The sequence below is a fragment of the Physeter macrocephalus genome, chromosome 21 (assembly GCF_002837175.3).
Source record: "Physeter macrocephalus isolate SW-GA chromosome 21, ASM283717v5, whole genome shotgun sequence".
Taxonomy (NCBI): Eukaryota; Metazoa; Chordata; class Mammalia; order Artiodactyla; family Physeteridae; genus Physeter; species Physeter macrocephalus.
In genome coordinates this window covers 8,539,469-8,557,351 of record NC_041234.1, presented here as the reverse complement: position 1 = coordinate 8,557,351, position 17,883 = coordinate 8,539,469, and the positions used below count along the sequence as shown (strand labels likewise).

Here is a 17,883-nt window from a genome sequence, read left to right as displayed (position 1 = left end):
GGACGAAGTGAGAGAGTGGCATGGACATATATACACTACCAAACGTAAAATAGATAGCTAGTGGGAAGCAGCTGCATAGCTCAGGGAGATCAGCTCGGTGCTTTGTGACCAGCTAGAGGGGTGGGATGGGGAGGGTGGGAGGGAGACGCAAGAGGGAGGGGATATGTGTATACGTATGGCTGATTCACTTTGTTATGCAGCAGAAGCTAATGCACCATTGTAGAGCAATTATACTCCAGTAAAGATGTTGAAAAAAAAAAAGTAACTGTTGGTAGTGGTTGGAGGGAGTGTCATGGAGATTATCTAAATGTAATTGTTGGAGCATTGTACTGTTACTAGAGAAGCTCACAGAGTTTTAAAAATATCTTGCTGTTTGACTATTATTTAAGAAAAGAAAAACATCATTACTTTTTTGAAATGTTTGATAGTTTTTAAGACTAGTAAGCAATTACCTTTCTGTGGCGCCGTCTTGAGCATCCCTTCAAAAAGACAAAAGAGGCCTGTATTGGGGATTCATAATGTGCTTCAAGATTATAGTTGCAACTGAAGTCTTTCACTAACTCCTTCTGTAGCCCATTTTATGACTTCATACAATTGCCTACATTATGTTTCGCGGTCTTAGGTCTGCCCAAACAGGGGCTGCTGTATAAATTCTAAAAGAGGCTGCTCATAGCTTTTAGCTCCTGGACCTCATCTGTGAGGTCAGAGGGTGATGAACCTCAAGAGAAGGAGCACAGTAGAGCAATTGGAACTGGCACCTTTTTTAAAAAAAGTTAGTTAATTAATTAATTTATTTTTGGCTGTGTTGGGTCTTCGTTGCTGTGCGTGGGCTTCCTCTAGTTGCGGTGAGTGGGGGCTACTCTTCGTTGTGGTGCATGGGCTTCTCATAGTGGTGGCTTCTCTTGTTGTGGAGCACGGGCTCTAGGCGTGTGGGCTTCAGGAATTGTGGCACATGGGCTCAGTAGTGGTGGCGCGCAGGCTCTGTAGTTGTGGCGCACGGGCTTAGTTGCTCCGAGGCACGTGGGATCTTCCCGGACCAGGGCTCGAACCCGTGTCCCCTGCATTGGCAGGCGGATGCTTAACCACTGCGCCACCAGAGAAGTCCCAGAACTGGCACCTTTAAAAAAATTTTTTTTTATTGAAGTATAGTTGATTTACAAGGTTGTGTTAATTTCTTCTGTACAGCAAAGTGACTCAGTTATACATATATATATTTTTTTCATATTCTTTTCCATTATGGTTTGTCACAGGATACTGAATATAGTTCCCTGTGCTATACAGTAGGACCTTGTTGTTTATCCATCCTATATATAATAGTTTGCCTCTGCTAATCCCAAACTCCCATTCCTTCCCTTCCCTACCCCTCCTGCCCCTTGGCAACCACAAGTCTGTTCCCTATATCTGTGAGTCTGTTTTTGTTTCGTAGAGGTGTTGATTTGTATTGTATTTTAGATTCCATGTGCACGATATTTGTCTTTCTCTGTCTGACTTACTTCGCTTAGTGTGATAATCTCTAGGTCCATCCATGTTGCTGCAAATGGCATTATTTCATTCTTTTTGATGGCTTAGTAATATTCCATTGTATATATGTACCACATTTTCTTTATCCATTCATCTGATGGACATTTAGGTTGCTTCCATGTCTTGGCTCTTGTAAATGGTGCTGCTATGAACATAGGGGTGCATGTATCTTTTTGAATTAGAGTTTTGTCTGAGTATATGCCCAGGAGTGGGATTGCTGGATCATATGGCAACTCTATATTTAGTTTTTTGAGGAACCTCCACACTGTTTTCCATAGTGGCTGCACCAATTTACATTCCTACCAGCAGTGTAGGAGGATTCCCTTTTCTTTGCACCCTCTCCAGCATTTATTTGTAGACTTTTAAATGATGGCCATTCTGAGTGGTGTGAGGTGATACCTCATTGTAGTTTTGATTTGCATTTCTCTAATAATTAGTGATGTTGAGCATCTTTTCATGTGCTTTTTGGCCATCTGTATGTCTTCTTTGGAGAAATGTCTGTTTAGTTCTTCTGCCCATTTTTCAGTTGGGTTGTTTGTTTTTTGTTGTTGTTGAGTGGAACTGGCACCTTTGATCTTAGCTCAAATCGTCCAGCTGTGGAGGTATGACCCTCTACGGTTTAGTATGTATCCTGAGACAGAGAAAATCAGTAATCTGCCTGGAGATAAAGGAAAAGCCCAAGTGATTGCTTCATAGGTTCCTTTTCATTAAAGCTGATATTTTTTTCTTAAAGGGTAACTCAGTTGTGATTTCCTATTTTCCTTTGCAAAAAGGGAATTTGTATTATTCTCTTCACACAGTGATATGTGTAGTTTTCCAAATTCATTTTTCAAGAGCCACCTGAATGAACTTTGCCTTATCTCTATGCCACCTGTACTGTAATTTACTTAATTTTTTAAAACATGTACTCTTTTAACTTTATTTTAAAAAGCAAACATCAATCATCATTTATTGAAAAGAGCATCGCTGGCTATAAGTAGAAGGAAATGATTAAGTTTATATAAAACTATGTAAACTTTGTGAGATAGGTAACTATTAGATTTTAAAAGGTTAAATTTTGTGCCACCTCTTTTGCACATCAGCTGTACACAAAAACAATACCAGTTACCATAATTACTGGGCATTCAGTAACAGTCTGTCTTTCTCTCTCCCTCTTTTTTAAAAGACTTCATAATGGTATGTAGTTTTCTAGAAGGCATCATGAGTTAGAAGAAAGAGCAATGGAGTTTGGTTGCACTCACACTCCATCATAGGTTGGTTGTATGATGCTGGGTAAGCTGCTCAGCTTTGCTGAGCTTCCATTTTCCCCTCTATGAGAGAGGATAGTAAGTCCACTCTCCTCTACCTACCTCACAGAGTTGATGGAAAGATTAAGTGAAATACATGTGCTCTGTAAATCATATGTACTTTTAAGGCATTGTTAATAAGCTGCATTTTAAGAGCCATAATAAAAAATGAATAATCACCCTTTTATTGTTTCCTGAATCTGAAACAATACCAAGAAACACCATAACATGCCCTACAAAAATGTGAATTCAGATGTACTGTAGTTGGTGACTGCCTCCTATCTTGCCATATGGTATGTGTATGTTTAACTTTTTAACCAACTGCCTTCCAATGTATTTGTACCATTTACATTCCCAGCAGCAGTGTATGAGAGTTCCAGTTGCTCTATACCCTCATCAGCACTTGGTATGATCAATAGTTTTTAAATTTTTAGTCATTCTAGTGAGTGTGAAGTAGTATCTCAGGGTCGCTTTAATTTGTATTTCCCTAATGACTAATGGTATTGAGGATCTTTTCATGTGCTCATTTGCCATCCATCTATTTATTTTCTTTGGTGAAATGTCTGTTGAAATTTTTTTGCCCTTTTAAAAATGAGTTGTTTATCTTATTATTGAGTTTTGAGGGTTCTTTGTGTATTCCAGATATAAGTCTTATATCAGATACATATTTTGCAGATATTTTCTCCCTAAGACTTGCCTTTTCATTTTTGTAAAAATGTCTTTTGAAGAGTAAAGGTTTTAAATGAGGTTTAATATATAATTTTTTTTGTTTTATAGTGTGTCCTTTTTGGTTCCTATTTAAGAAATTTTTGTCAAATTCAAAGTCACTAAGATTTTCTCCTGTTTTCTTCTAGAAGTTTTGTAGTTTTAGCTTTACGTTTAGGTCTGTGATCCATTTAGAGTTAATTTTTGTATATGGTGTGAGATGCTATATAACATATTACCACAGACCTAATGGCTTAAAACACTGCACATTCATTATGTCCCAGTTGCCATGGATCAGGAGTCCAAGCCTGGCTTAGCTGAGTCCTCTGCTCAGGGTTTCACAAGGCTGCATTCAAGGTGTCACCCAGGGCTCAGTTCTCATCTGGAAGCTTGACTGGTGGATCTGGTAGATCTGCTTCCGAGCTCATTCAGGTTGTTGGCAGAATTTATTTCCTTGTATCTCTAAGACCAAGGATCTAGCTTCCTGCTGGTTGTCAGCCAGAGACCACCCTCGGCTCCTAGAGGACACCTGCAGTTCCTTGCCACATGGCCCTCTCAAAATATGGCAGCTTGCTTCTTCAAAGCCACCGAGGAAGAAAGAATGAGTCTGCTAGCAAAATGGAGTCTTATATACTATAACATAATCATGGGAGAGACATCTATCACCTTTGTCATATTCTCCTGGTTGGAAGCAAGGCATGGGTCCCACTCCCACTTCAAAGGGAGGGGATCTCACAAAGGTGTGAACAGCAGGAGCTGTCGGGGTCAGTGGGAGCTACCTTAAGGTCTCTCCACCATGGCCATGGAATAGGTGTGCTGCATCTTTTTTTTTTTTTTTTTTTGGCGGTACGCGGGCCTCTCACTGCTGTGGTCTCTCCCGTTGCGGAGCACAGGCTCCGGACGCACAGGCTCAGCGGCCATGGCTCACGGGCCCAGCCGCTCTGCGGCATGTGGGATCCTCCTGGACCGGGGCATGAATCCGTGTGCCCTGCATCGGCAGGCGGACTCTCAACCACTGCACCACCAGGGAAGCCCTGTGCTCCATCTTTTGATCATTGCCAAACCTCTAGCTTCACAGGCCAGTGGTTCCCAGCATAGACCCTCTGGAGAGTCCCCAGATGCCTAAAAGGATGTCCAGAAAAACTTCAAACAAAAGATTAAAACAAATAAACATACCAACTAACTTACAAAGCCATAGTCTATTAAAAAATATTATGGAGAATTTCAAACATTCACAAAAGTAGAACAATATAATGAACCTTCATGTGTCCATCACCCATACCTAACAACCACCATCCTGTAGCCTTCCCTCATCAACTCTCCCCTTTTGAATTATCTGAAACAAAATGCCAGGTTACCTATCATTTCATCCATAAATACTTCTGTATATATGTCTTAAAAAATAAGAACTCTGGGTTTTTTTTAAGGCATAACCACTATATCATTATCTCACCTAAAAAATTAACAGCAATTCTTTAATATCATCAAATATCCAGTGTTCCAGTTTCCAGTTATCTTATGTCATCATTTATTTATAGTTTGTTTGAACCCAAATCCAAATAATGTCTATATATTACAATATGTTGAGATGTTTTTTAAATATCTTTTAATCTCCAAGTCCCCCCGCTCTATCTCTTCCCCTCTTCTTTTTTTTTCTTGGAGTTTATTTGTTGAAGAGATCAGGGATTTTTTTTTTTTTGGTCCTGAAGAATTTCCCAGTCTAGAAATTGCTGACACACTACAATTTTTAAAAGTGAGCTTATTGCAAAATCAACTCCACAAATACCCTTCACAAATTTACTAAATGGCCTTTTTTCTCAGTAATTATATCATCTTTCTTTACTTTTCTTTCCTCCCTGCTTCCTGAATTTATTTATCTTGATCACTTCTGAATCAATAACAAAAAGTTTTGCAAAACTGCCATCTGCTTCCCCCTGGGTTTATATCTTAAAACAAATTTTCCTCAATTGAATTCAAATTGAATAAGAGCTTTGAAACCAAGGATCCCTCATTAGACAGTTTGTTATTTCAAAGTATTTTCTATTTACCATGCCTTATTTAGAATACAGTATAATCCTGTGAAGGCAATTCTCTTTGTTCAAAACGGTGTATAATTGGGAATAATTGCAATTCCCTATCTGACACAAAGTCTCTCGAGTTTTTTTATTAGAGAAATTTGATTTATTAGAAACATTATACCATCTGAATATATTAATGTAATATTCCTTTCAATTTATGTTAGAAATTAACGAGGTTGTATTACATCAAGAAATAATCACAATTTTAAATCTAAGCCTTAAAGATCATTCAACAGAAGTGTGCATTGATTTGTTTTTTTAAAATTTATAACATCAATGTAATACGTGCATCTAGTTTAAAAAGTTAGTAGGACTCTTAGGCTCGTTAAACAAACAAACAAACCAGCAATCCCTTTCCCTATGTGTCCCACCTCTGATTCGTGTTCCCTGTAGATACTCAGCACTTGACAATCAACTTTCCAAAATGTTGTTGACATCTCTAATCCACTGTCATTGCCTTTCTTGTTTCCTCTGCCCTTGGGGGATTATCCCTTTTAAATTCTTTCTCTGTAATTCTTGTGGTGTTAGAGCGGAAGTGGAGATAAGTGTGTGTGTGTTCAGTTTGCCACGTTTAGTTTGTCGTTCGCCATATTTTCATTTTCTAGTTCCTTTGTTGAGAATCCAAAATGGTGTAAAAGTAAAAGTTGGCACCCAGCCCTTCTACCTCCCAATGTCTCCCTCTTTTTGGAGGGGATGGGTCTTTGGCTGACTCAGCAAAAGTGTCATCCTGCAGTTCCTAGTGTAGTCTCCTGGTTCCCGGCAAGCTCTGGCAAAGTGTGTCCCTCTTCCTCAAGAAATGGCACTTCCCAAGCACTGTATGCCACAGTGAGAGTGTCTGTTGTGGCCGATTTGCTCTTGACCCTTCTCCCTAGGAATGACTGTAGTGTGGGTCACTCGCCTCCAACCCTGAGCACCCCCCGCCATGTAACTTTTGTTCCCTGACACTCCTCCCCTTGGGGCATGTATGCCTCGCCCCATGTCTTAGGATACCAGAGAGAATAGGGAGTGACCTTTGTGCAGTGTATGCTGGTAAATGTTTAACAACTGGCCCTCCAGGGCGAAATAAGCCCTGATTTGAGCATTTGCCAATTTCTATGGTGTAAATACTCCTACCAAGGCTGATTTTACGCTGCCTTGCTGTGTCTTTGCCTTTGGGAATAGGACTCAGGGGTCTTAGTTCAGGACTGCCAGACTCGAGGATGAAGTCGTTTGTCCTTTTCATTGAGCTCCTCAGTCACTCCTACCTTGATATTCCTGCTGGGCTGACTCTGTCAACCCTTTGGTTATGTCTGGTGTGTCTGAATCTGCCAGCTCAGCCACCTGAGACTCTACTCTGGATCAAGAAAACTCCCCAGTGCTCTGCGGCTAAAAATGTGTGTTCTGGGTCAATCTTAATTTTGTTATGTTTTTACTCTGCTTTGATGTCCTTAGAAGAACCTCTTGGTAAAGTTAATTTCGTGCACTAATATGAAACTGATGGTATGTAGACATTGTTTTTTCTCCAGGTAAACCTTATTACAGTACTGTACTGATGGAAGGATCAGGCGACTGGGATTCCTTATTCTGCAGTTCTGTTGATGATGTTTTCTTTCTTCCACAGTTGACAGACCTGTCAGAGTGTACGCAGATGGAATATTTGACCTCTTCCACTCAGGTCATGCAAGGGCACTTATGCAAGCAAAAACACTGTTTCCCAACAGCTACTTGTTGGTAGGAGGTAAGAAGTGCATTTTCTCTTTGTCTAGAAAACTCTTGTATAATGTGCTTCCTGAAAAGGACCCCTTTCAGACTTCCATCATTAATACCTCACATTGTTAATGCTCCCAGTTCAGCCTGTATTGCATCACTTGTTCACTGCGTGAAATTCAAAGTGATATTTAAAAAACCATAGGGGAAATTACATCATCAGATTATAAACCATTGATTCCCAGAGAAAGACGAATAATACCACCAAGGGTAACTGCTTCATGTTCTCCATTTACACCTTTCTTCTTGTGTTTGAAGCATGATCCAATTTCTGTTTCTGAAATTTCCTAGAGGGTTAGGAGAAAAGCAATATTATTCTGATTTCAAATCTTAGAGACCTGTGGGGATTCAGGATGATTAATGGTAAGTAAGGTCATTGCCTGTTTCCTTGGTGTGACCCACAGTAGTTAGGACAATGTTGCGCTAATAGTAGTGGCTTACAGCAGTCCCAATTAGTTGAATTTATGTGCCGTGTATTAAAGAAATAGAGATTTATATACCCAGGTAATCTTGGTTTACAATGAAGGAACTGACTGATTTCATAAGCTTGTGGAGAGAGAAGGACAGTTAGGCATAAAATTTTCTTCTTCCAAAAGGCCTACAGATTTCAATTTGGGTAAAAGGGAAAGTTTCTGACCTGCAAGACCTGGGTCTCATCTCTGTAGCTTATGGAAACAGCATTTCCTTTCACTGTAATCATTTTTTGTGGCATTACATGAACTAGACACCATCAACCCTTAGACCTCTACCGTGAGGGAAAAAGGTGATGGTAAGAGACTACATATCTGTTTTAAAAAATATTTTGTTATCTTCCACAAGTTTCAAACTAGTTTTTGGATATTTGAGAGGAATCTTTTGCAGATTTTGCCAAGCATGGTGACCATGTGGTTACCGAATGGAGTTCTTTCCAGAAGGAAGAGGTGATACAGGCAGTTCATTTCCCTTTATTTTGAGTGGAAAATCATTTCTTGCATGAACACTACCACCTGGAGTCTGGTCCTAAGCTGCCGGGGTCCCGGGGAGACCTCTGCAGTGCTTGCGCTTTGGTCGTTTTGGCAACCCAAGTTTGCAGGTGGTTAGGTGTAGGCAACACTTAACGGGAACACTGCCCTGGCCCTGGGTTAGCACATCAAAAGTAAAGGCAGGGCTTCCCTGGTGGCGCAGTGGTTGAGGGTCCGCCTGCCGATGCAGGGGACACAGGTTCGTGCCCCGGTCTGGGAGGATCCCACATGCCGCGGAGCGGCTGGGCCCGTGAGCCATGGCCGCCGAGCCTGCGCGTCCGGAGCCTGTGCTCCGCAACGGGAGAGGCCACAACGGTGAGAGCCCCGCGTACCGCAAAAAAAAAAAAAAAAAAAAGTAAAGGCAAAGGAAAAATGTGACTTTCAGTACGTTCAGGTAAATTGGAGAAAGCAATAAATTAATATCAGCAGCTGTCCAGGTCACTAGGCAACAGTGGTTTCTCTGATTGACTGAAGGATTCCTTCACTTAACAACTATTTATCGAGCTCCTATATGTGCCAGGCATTCTTCTGTGCACTGAGAATGCAGCCATGATCGAAGCAGACTATGTCCTCAAGAGAACTTAGAGTCTGAAGGGGAGGCAGACACTGCCCAGTAAACAATCCAGAGTAGGGGTTCTATGAAGAAATGTAACATAGGGTAAGGGGAAAGAGTGGCTGATGGAGCAAGGAGGGACATTTCAGGTATGGAGGTCATGGGAGGGCCCTCTGGAGTATTGACACCTGTGCAGAGACTTGAATGAAATGAAGGGCACACAAAAGCCAGAGCACAGACTCTTCCTTGTGCGGTGATCTTCCCAGCAGCCTAGATGAGAATGTTGGGACAAGTGGAGAAAACATGGTAGCTACAACTAGATGCGTTATTTTGTTGACTTGTTATGTCTTAAGGAGGCTTTCCATAAAAGCACAGGTGATGTAGTACTCAGAGAAATGAATATGGACGGGAGTTCAGAGCCAAGAATTAAAGGAAAAGGGAAGGAGAACAACTCCCACTAGAAATCCTGAACTTCTTCACAGCTATGGGAGAAGGAGCCACAGGGTCGTTCCATAGCTCTCGGATGTTAGAGCTGATACTGCTCCCCGATGAAGAAGCAGCTCCTCCTGTCCTGAGTTCTGAGATGTTTCAGAGCGTTGCTGCCTATGCAGCATTGAGTAATGCAGTAAACGATGTCCTCTCTCTCTAGCAGATTTACAAAGAAACATAGCTACCCTCCTTAGTGGCTATTACACGGATTCTCCATGGAAGCCAAGGGCATGTTAAACTACTAAGACAACCATGGAGACCATATCTTTTGGTAGGTGACAGGGACTAGAGTATAGATGGGAAATGAAGCAGTAATACATGAAGCTGTAGAAACGTGGTATGTAGCCTTCTGGAGACAGTGACAGAGTAAGAGTGAAAACCTACAAGCAATGTAAACAATAATAAATAATTTCAGAATGTTATTTTCTCCACTGATATATTATTATTCTATTTAAGATAATTGGCAATACTGTGAAATATTTTAACCACCCTATTAATAAAATTCGGTGTAGGGACTTCCCTGGTGGCACAGTGGTTAAGAATCCGCCTGCCGATTCAGGGGACACGGTTTCGAGCCCTGCAAGAGAAGCCACCGCAATGAGAAGCCCACGCACTGCAACGAAGAGTAGCTCCCGCTCGCCGCAACTAGAGAAAGCCCATGTGCAGCAGTGAAGACCCAACACAGCCAAAAATAAATAAAATAAAATAAATTTATTTAAAAAATAAAATTCAGTGTAAGCCGGGCTTCCCTGGTGGCACAGTGGTTAAGAATTCGCCTGCCAATGCAGGGGACACGGGTTCGAGCCCTGGCCCGGGAAGATCCCACATGCTGTGGAGCAACTAAGCCCGTGCACCACAACTACTGAGCCTGCGCTCTAGAGCCCGCGAGCCACAACTACTGAAGCCTGCGCACCTAGAGCCCGTGGTCCGCAATAAGAGAAGCCACTGCAATGAGAAGCCCATGCACCGCAACGAAGAGTAGCCCCTGCTTGCCGCAACCAGAGAAAGCCTGCACACAGCAACAAAGACCCAACACAGCCAAAAATAAAAATAAATAAAAATTTTAAAAAATTCAGTGTAAGCCTGTATTTCATGTGTCTCCACTAATTTAATTGTATTTGATTCCTAGTCTGTTAAACAGAATCTCCAACCTCCTGTGTGTAGGCAGATTTCTACAGGGGCATGGTAGCTCAAATCCCATGACAAAGAACAATCTTCCTTCGATGTATATAGTAGTTGCCTTCCTCTAAAATTCAGCATTTATCACAGCTGTTCCAGAAATACTTTGCAGTTATATGTAAAACAAAATTAGGGGCTAGATTCAAATAATTTAAAATAATTATGCAGAGACATTCAAAAATCTTACAGGATGTTAGAAAATTCTCATGTGGGGCTGCCCCACACATAGCAAGATGTTTAGGGACTTCTCTGGTGGTCCAGTGGCTAAGACTCCATGCTCCCAATGCAGGGGTCTGGGTTCGATCCCTGGTCAGGGAACTAGATCCCACATGCCGCAACTAAAGACCCCCGCATGCCGCAACTAAAGACCCCCGCGTGCCGCAGTGAAGATCCTGCATGCCGCAACTAAGACCCTGTGCAGCCAAATAAATAAAATACTTTAAATAAGATGTTGAACATTGTTGGCGCCCTGCCCACTAAATGCCAATTGCTGCCTCCAATCATAGTGACAACTAAAGATACCCTACAAATTTCCAAAAATGCTTCCTAGGGGATGCTGAAGCCTTTGTTGAAAACCGTTGTCTTAGACTAAGAGTCTTCACTCTTTGTTCCCCACAATCCCAAAAAGAATTTTGAAAAACTATACACCTTCTTACAGATTTTTAAGCTGACATCTAAATTTTTCCATCCTAAGTTTAAATAGTTGTAAAAGATGTAATTTCTGGAATACTGTAAATTTTAACATTTTCAAACATTAATAAACTTTATTTTTAAGGGAAGTTTTACATTCACAGCAAAACTGAGCAGAAAGTACAAAGGTTCCCATTTACACACTCACGCACAGCCTCCCCATTATCAACATCCGCCACCAGGGTAGTACATTTTTTACAGTCCATGAACCTACAGTGACATGTTTTTATCACCCAAAGTCCATAGTTTAATACGTTAGAGTTCACTCTTGATATTTTACGTTCTTTGGGTTTGGACAAATGTATTATGACATATATCCACCACTGTAGTATCATTCAGAACAGTTGCAGTGCCTTAAAAATCCTCTGTACTCTGCCTATTCATCTATCCCCCACCCAACCCCTGGCAACCACTGATCTTTTTACTGTCTCCATAGTTTTGCCTTTTCCAAAATGTCATGTAATTGTGAATCATACAGTATGTATCTTTTTCAGATTGGCTTCTTTCACTTAGTAATACGTTTAAGGTTACCCCATGGCTTTTTGGCTCATTTCTTTTTAGCACTGGGTAATATTCCATTGTCTGGATGTGCCACAGTTTGTTTATCCTTTTGCCTATTGAAGGACATCTTGGTTGCATTCAGGTTTTGGCAATTATGAATAAAGCTGCTATAAACATCTATGTGCAGGTTTTTGTATGGACGTAAGTTTTCATTTCAGTTTGGTAAATACCAACGAGTGTGATTGCTAGATCATATGTTAAGAGTATGTTTAGCTTTGTTAGAAACTGCCAAATAGTCTTCCAAAGTAGCTGTACCATTTTGCATTCCCACCAGCAATGAGTGAGAATTCCTGGTGCTCCAAATCCTCACCAGCCTTTGGTGTTGTCAGTATTTTGTACTTTGGCCATTTTAATTGGGGTATAGTGGTATCTCACTGTTGTTTTATTTTGTAATTTCCTGATGACATGTGATGTAGAACATCTTTTCATATGCTTACTTAACATCTCTATATCTTCTTTGGTGAGATGTCTATTCAGATCTTTTTTTTTTCATTTCTTAATCAGGTTGTTCATTTTCTTATTGTTGAGTTTTCAGAGTTCTTCACGTAGTTTGGATAATAGTCCTTTATCAGTTGTGTCTTTTTCAAATATTTTCTCCCACTCTGTGGTTTTTCTTATTCCATTGAGATTGCCTTTTGCAGAGCAGAAATTTTTAATTTTAATGAAGTCCAGTTTATCAATTATGTCTTTGATGGTTTGTGTGTTTGGTCTTATATCTGAAAAGTCACTGCCATACCTAAGGTCATCTAGGTTTTCTCATATATTATCTTCTATGAGTTTTATGCTTTTGTGTTCTACATTTTGATCTATGATCCATTTTGAGCTAATTTTTGTGAAGAGTATAAGATCTGTATTTAGATTCCTTTTTTTGCATGTGGATGTCCAGTTGTTACAGCACCATTTGTTGAAAAGACTATCCTTGTTCATTGTATTACCTTTGCTCCTTTGTCAAAGATCAATTGACTGTATTTATGTGGGTCTGTCTCCGGGCTATTTCATTCCATTGATCTGTTTATCCATTTTTTCACCAATACCACACCTTCTTGATTACTGTAGCTTCACAGTAAGTATTGAAGTTGAGTAGTGCCAGTCTTCCAACTTTGTTCTTTTCCTCCAATATTGATTTGGCTATTCTGGGTCTTTTCCCTCTCCAAATAAACTTGACTATCAGTTTATCATTAGCCACAAAATAACTTGTTGGTATTTTGGTTGGGATTGCATTGAATCTATAGATCACGTTGGGAAGAAATGACATCTTGACACTATTGAGCCTTCCTCTCCATGAACATGAAATACATTTCCATTTATTTTGTTCTTTGATATTTTTCATCAGGGTTTTTTTAGTTTTTCTCACGTAGATCTTGTACACATTTTGTTAGATTTATACCTAAGTATTTTATTTGTTGGGGCATGCTAATGTAAACAGTAATATGTTTTTCATTTCAAAGTCCACTTGTTCATTGCTGGTATATAGGAAAGTGATTGACTTTTGTATATTAATTAACCTTGTATTCTGCAATCTTGCTATAATTGCTTATTAGTTCTAGGAGGGTTTTTTTGTCAATTCTTTAAAATTTTCTACATAGATGATTACGTCATCTGTGAAGAAAAGCAGTTTTATTTCTTCCTCCCCAATCTGTATACATATTAAAAAATTTATGTATTTATTTATGTTTGGCTGCGTTGGGTCTTCATTGCTGTGCATGGGCTTTCTCTAGTTGTGGCGAGTGGGGGCTACTCTTTGTTGCAGTGTGCAGGCTTATCATTGCGGTGGCTTCTCTTGTTGCGGAGCACAGGCTCTGGAGCACAGGCTTCAGTAGTTGTGGCATGTGGGCTCAGTAGTTGTGGCTCGTGGGCTTTAGAGCGCAGGCTCAGTAGTTGTGGCACCCAGGCTTAGTTGCTCTGCAGCATGTGGGATCTTCCCAGACCAGGGCTCGAAACCGTCTCCCCTGCATTGGCAGGTGGAATCTTAACCACTGTGCCACCAGGGAAGTCCTAATCTGTATATGTTTTATTTCCTTTTCTTGTCTTACTGCACTAGCTAGGACTTCCAGTACAATGTTGAAAAGCTATGGTGAGAGGTTACATCCTTGCCTTATTCCTGATCCTAGTGGGAAAACTTCAGTTTTCTCACCATTGAGTATGATGTTAGCTGTAGGGTTTTTGTAGATAGTCTTTATCAAGTTGAGAAAGTTCCCCTCTATTTCTAGTTTGCCGAGAGTTTTTTTATCATGACTGGGTATTGGATTTTATCAAATGCTTTTTCTACATCTATTAATATGATCCTGTGATTTTTCTTCTTTTGTCTGTTGATGTGATGGATTACATTAATTGATTTTATTCTATTTTTTGTTTTTTAAAATTGAAGTATAGTTGATATTGAAGTATAGTATTATATGTTACAGGTGTACAATATAGTGATTCACAGTTTTTAAAGGTTATACTCCATTTATACTTATAAAATATTGGCTATATTCCCTGCATTGTAAATATATCCTCATAGCTTATTTATTTTATACATAATAGTTTGTATCTCTTAATCCCCTACCCCTTACTTGCCCCTCCCTCCTTCCTTCTCTCCATTGGTAACCACTAGTTTGTTTTCTATATCTGTGAGTCTGTTTACCTGGGATAAATCCCGCTTGGTTATGGTGTATAATTCTTTTTATACATTGTTGGATTTGAGTTGTTAATATTTTGTTAAAGAGTTCTGCACCTATGTTAATGAGAGATAGTGGTCTCTAGTTTTCCTTTCTTTCTTTTTTTTTTTTTTTTTTTGCGGTATGTGGGCCTCTCACTGTTGTGGTCTCTCCTGTTGTGGAGCACAGGCTCTGGACATGCAGGCTCAGTGGCCATGGCTCATGGGCCTAGCCGCTCCGCGGCATGTGGGATCTTCCCAGACCGGGGCACAAACCCATGTCCCCTGCATCGGCAGGTGGACTCTCAACCACTGCGCCACCAGGAAACCCCTAGTTTTCCTTTCTTGTAAGGTGTTTGGTTGTGGTATTAGGGTAATGCTAGCCTCATAGAATGAGTTAGGAAACATTCCCTCTGCTTCTATCTTGTGGAAGAGATTGTAGAGAATTGGTATAGTTTCTTCCTTAAATGTTTGGTGGAATTCACCAGTGAACCTATCCAGGCCTGGTGGTTTGTCTTTTGGAAGGTTATTACATACTGACTGGATTTCTTTAATACATAGAGGCCTATTCAGGTTGTCTCTTTCTTCTAGTGTGAATTTTGGCAGCTTCTGTCGTTCAAGGAATTGGTCACTTTCACCTCTGTTATCACATTTGTGGGCATAGAGTTGCTCAAAATATTCCTTCCTTTTAATGTCTGTGAGATCTGTAGTAATGTCCTCTTTTTAATTTCTGATATTAGTCATTTGTATCTTTTTCTTTTTTTCTTTGTTAGTTTGGCTAGAGCCTTATCAATTTTATTGATCTTTTCAAAGAACCAGCTCTTGTTTTTGTTGACTTTCCCTATTCATTCATTTTCAGCTTCATTGATTTCTGCTCTGTTTTTTATTATTTATTTTCTTTTGCTTACTTTGGGTTGAATTTGCTCTTTTTTACTAGTTTCCTAAGATGGAAGCTTAGATGATTGATTTTAGATTTTTCTTCTTTTCTAATATATATATTCAATGCTTTAAATCTCCTAAACACTTTTCATTGCATCCCACAAACTTTGGTAAGTTGTATTTTCATTTTCATTTAGTTCAAAATAGTAAAGAATATTTCTTGATTTATTTTTTGACCCATGTGTTATTTAGAAGTGTGCTGTTTAATCTCCACTTATTTGGGGATTTTCTAGCTATTTTTCTGTTGTTGATTCCTAGTTTAATTCCGCTGAGACCAGACATTGTGTGATTTCTATTCTTTTAAATTTGTTATGGTGTGTTTAATGGCCCAGAATGTGATCTATCTTGGTGAATGCTCCATGTGAACTTCAGAAGGATGTGTATTCTGCTGTGGTTGGATGAAGTCTGTAGATGTCGATTATATACAATTGATTGCTAGTGCTGTTGTGTGCACACCCACACACACATACAATTAAATATATTGTTGCTGTTATTATTTTGAATATACTGTTATCTGTTAGATAAATTAAGAATAAGAAAAATAAAAGTTTTGTTTTATCTTCAGTTTTTCTCTAATGCTCTTCCTTTTTAAAATGTGTATCTGAATTTCTGACCTATGTAATTTTCCTTCTTTCTGAAGAACTTTTTTTTTTTTTTTTTGGTATGCGGGCCTCTCACTGTTGTGGCCTCTCCCGTTGCGGAGCACAGGCTCCGGACGTGCAGGCTCAGCGGCCATGGCTCACGGGCCCAGCCGCTCTGCGGCATGTGGGATCCTCCTGGACCAGGGCACGAACCCGTGTCCCCTGCATTTGGCCTCTCCCGTTGCGGAGCAGATGCTCCGGACGTGCAGGCTCAGCGGCCATGGCTCACGGGCCCAGCCGCTCTGCGGCATGTGGGATCCTCCTGGACCAGGGCACGAACCCGTGTCCCCTGCATTGGCAGGCAGACTCTCAACCACTGTGCCACCAGGGAAGCCCCTCTGAAGAACTTTTAAAAACATTTCTTGCAAGGCGGGTCTACTAGAAACAATTCCCTCAATTTTTGTTTGTCTGAGGAAGTCTTTATTTCTCCTTCCCTTTTAAAGGATGATTTTGTAGGCTACAGAATTGTAGGTTGGTGGGGTTTTTCTCTCAACACTATAAATATTTCACTTCACTCAGTTTTTATTTATTTATTTATTTGGTTTCACCAGGTCTTAGTTGTGGCTCGTGGGCTCCTTAGTTGTGGCTTGCTGGCTCTTTAGTTGCAGCAGGCAGCCTCCTTAGTTGCACCTAATGGGCTTCTTAGTTGTGGCACACGAACCCTTAGTTGCGGCATGTGAACTCTTAGTTGTGGCATGCATGTGGGATCTAGCTCCCTGACAAGGGATCAAACCTGGGTCCCCTACATTTGGAGCGTGGAGTCTTATCTACTGCGCCCTCACTCACAGAAGTCCCTTACTCACTTTTTAAAAAATTTTAATTTTATACTGGACTATAGTTTTTTTTTGTTTTGTGTTTTTTTTTCGTTTTTGTGATGTTGAGCATCTTTTCATGTGCCTGTTAGCCGTCTGTATGCCTTTGTTGGAAAACTATTCAGATTCTCTGCCCTTTTTTTTTTATCGTACTTTTTCTTTTAATTTTATTTTTTTAAACAGCATGTTCTTATTAGTCATCAATTTTATACACATCAGTGTATACACATCAATCCCAATCACCCAATTCATCACACCACCACCCCCACCCCCCTGCGGGTTTCTCCCCTTGTTGTCCATACATTTGTTTTCTACATCTGTATCTCAATTTCTGCCCTGCAAACTGGTTCATCTGTACCATTCTTCTAGGTTCCACATGTATGCGTTAATATACGATGTTTTTCTCTTTGTGACTTACTTCACTCTGTATGACAGTCTCTAGATCCATCCACGTCTCAAAAATTGACCCAGTTTTGTTCCTTTCTATGGCTGAGTAATATTCCATTGTATATATGTACCACATCTTCTTTATCCATTCGTCTGTCAATGGGCATTTAGGTTGCTTCCATGACCTGGCTATTGTAAATAGTGCTGCAATGAACATTGGGATGCATGTGTCTTTTTGAATTATGGTTTTCTGTGGGTACATGCCCAGTAGTGGGATTGCTGGATCATATGGTAATTCAATTTTTAGTTTTTTAAGGAACCTCCATACCGTTCTCCATAGTGGCTGTATCAATTTACATTCGCACCAACAATGCAAGAGGGTTCCCTTTTCTCCACACCCTCTCCAGCATTTGTTGTTTGTAGATTTTCTGATGATGCCCATTCTAACTGGTGTGAGGTGATACCTCATTGTAGTTTTGATTTGCATTTCTCTAACGATTAGTGATGTTGAGCAGTTTTTCATGTGCTTCTTGGCCATCTGTATGCCTTCTTTGGAGAAATGTCTATTTAGGTCTTCTACCCATTTTTGGATTGGGTTGTTTGTTTCTGTAATATTGAGCTGCATGAGTTGTTTATATATTTTGGAGATTAATCCTT

At 40.1% G+C, this 17,883-nt stretch overlaps 1 protein-coding gene across 4 annotated transcripts in view; it reads left to right on the top strand.

Annotated features, from left to right (window-relative positions):
- Window positions 1-17,883, top strand: part of PCYT1B (phosphate cytidylyltransferase 1B, choline) — a 122,802-nt gene that overhangs the window by 38,458 nt on the left and 66,461 nt on the right. For all 4 annotated transcript variants that reach the window (XM_055081882.1, XM_055081880.1, XM_024115243.2 and 1 more), the window contains exon 3: window positions 7,191-7,307. In XM_055081882.1, the coding sequence (XP_054937857.1) occupies window positions 7,191-7,307 (117 nt within the window). The remainder of the gene's footprint in view (window positions 1-7,190; window positions 7,308-17,883) is intronic.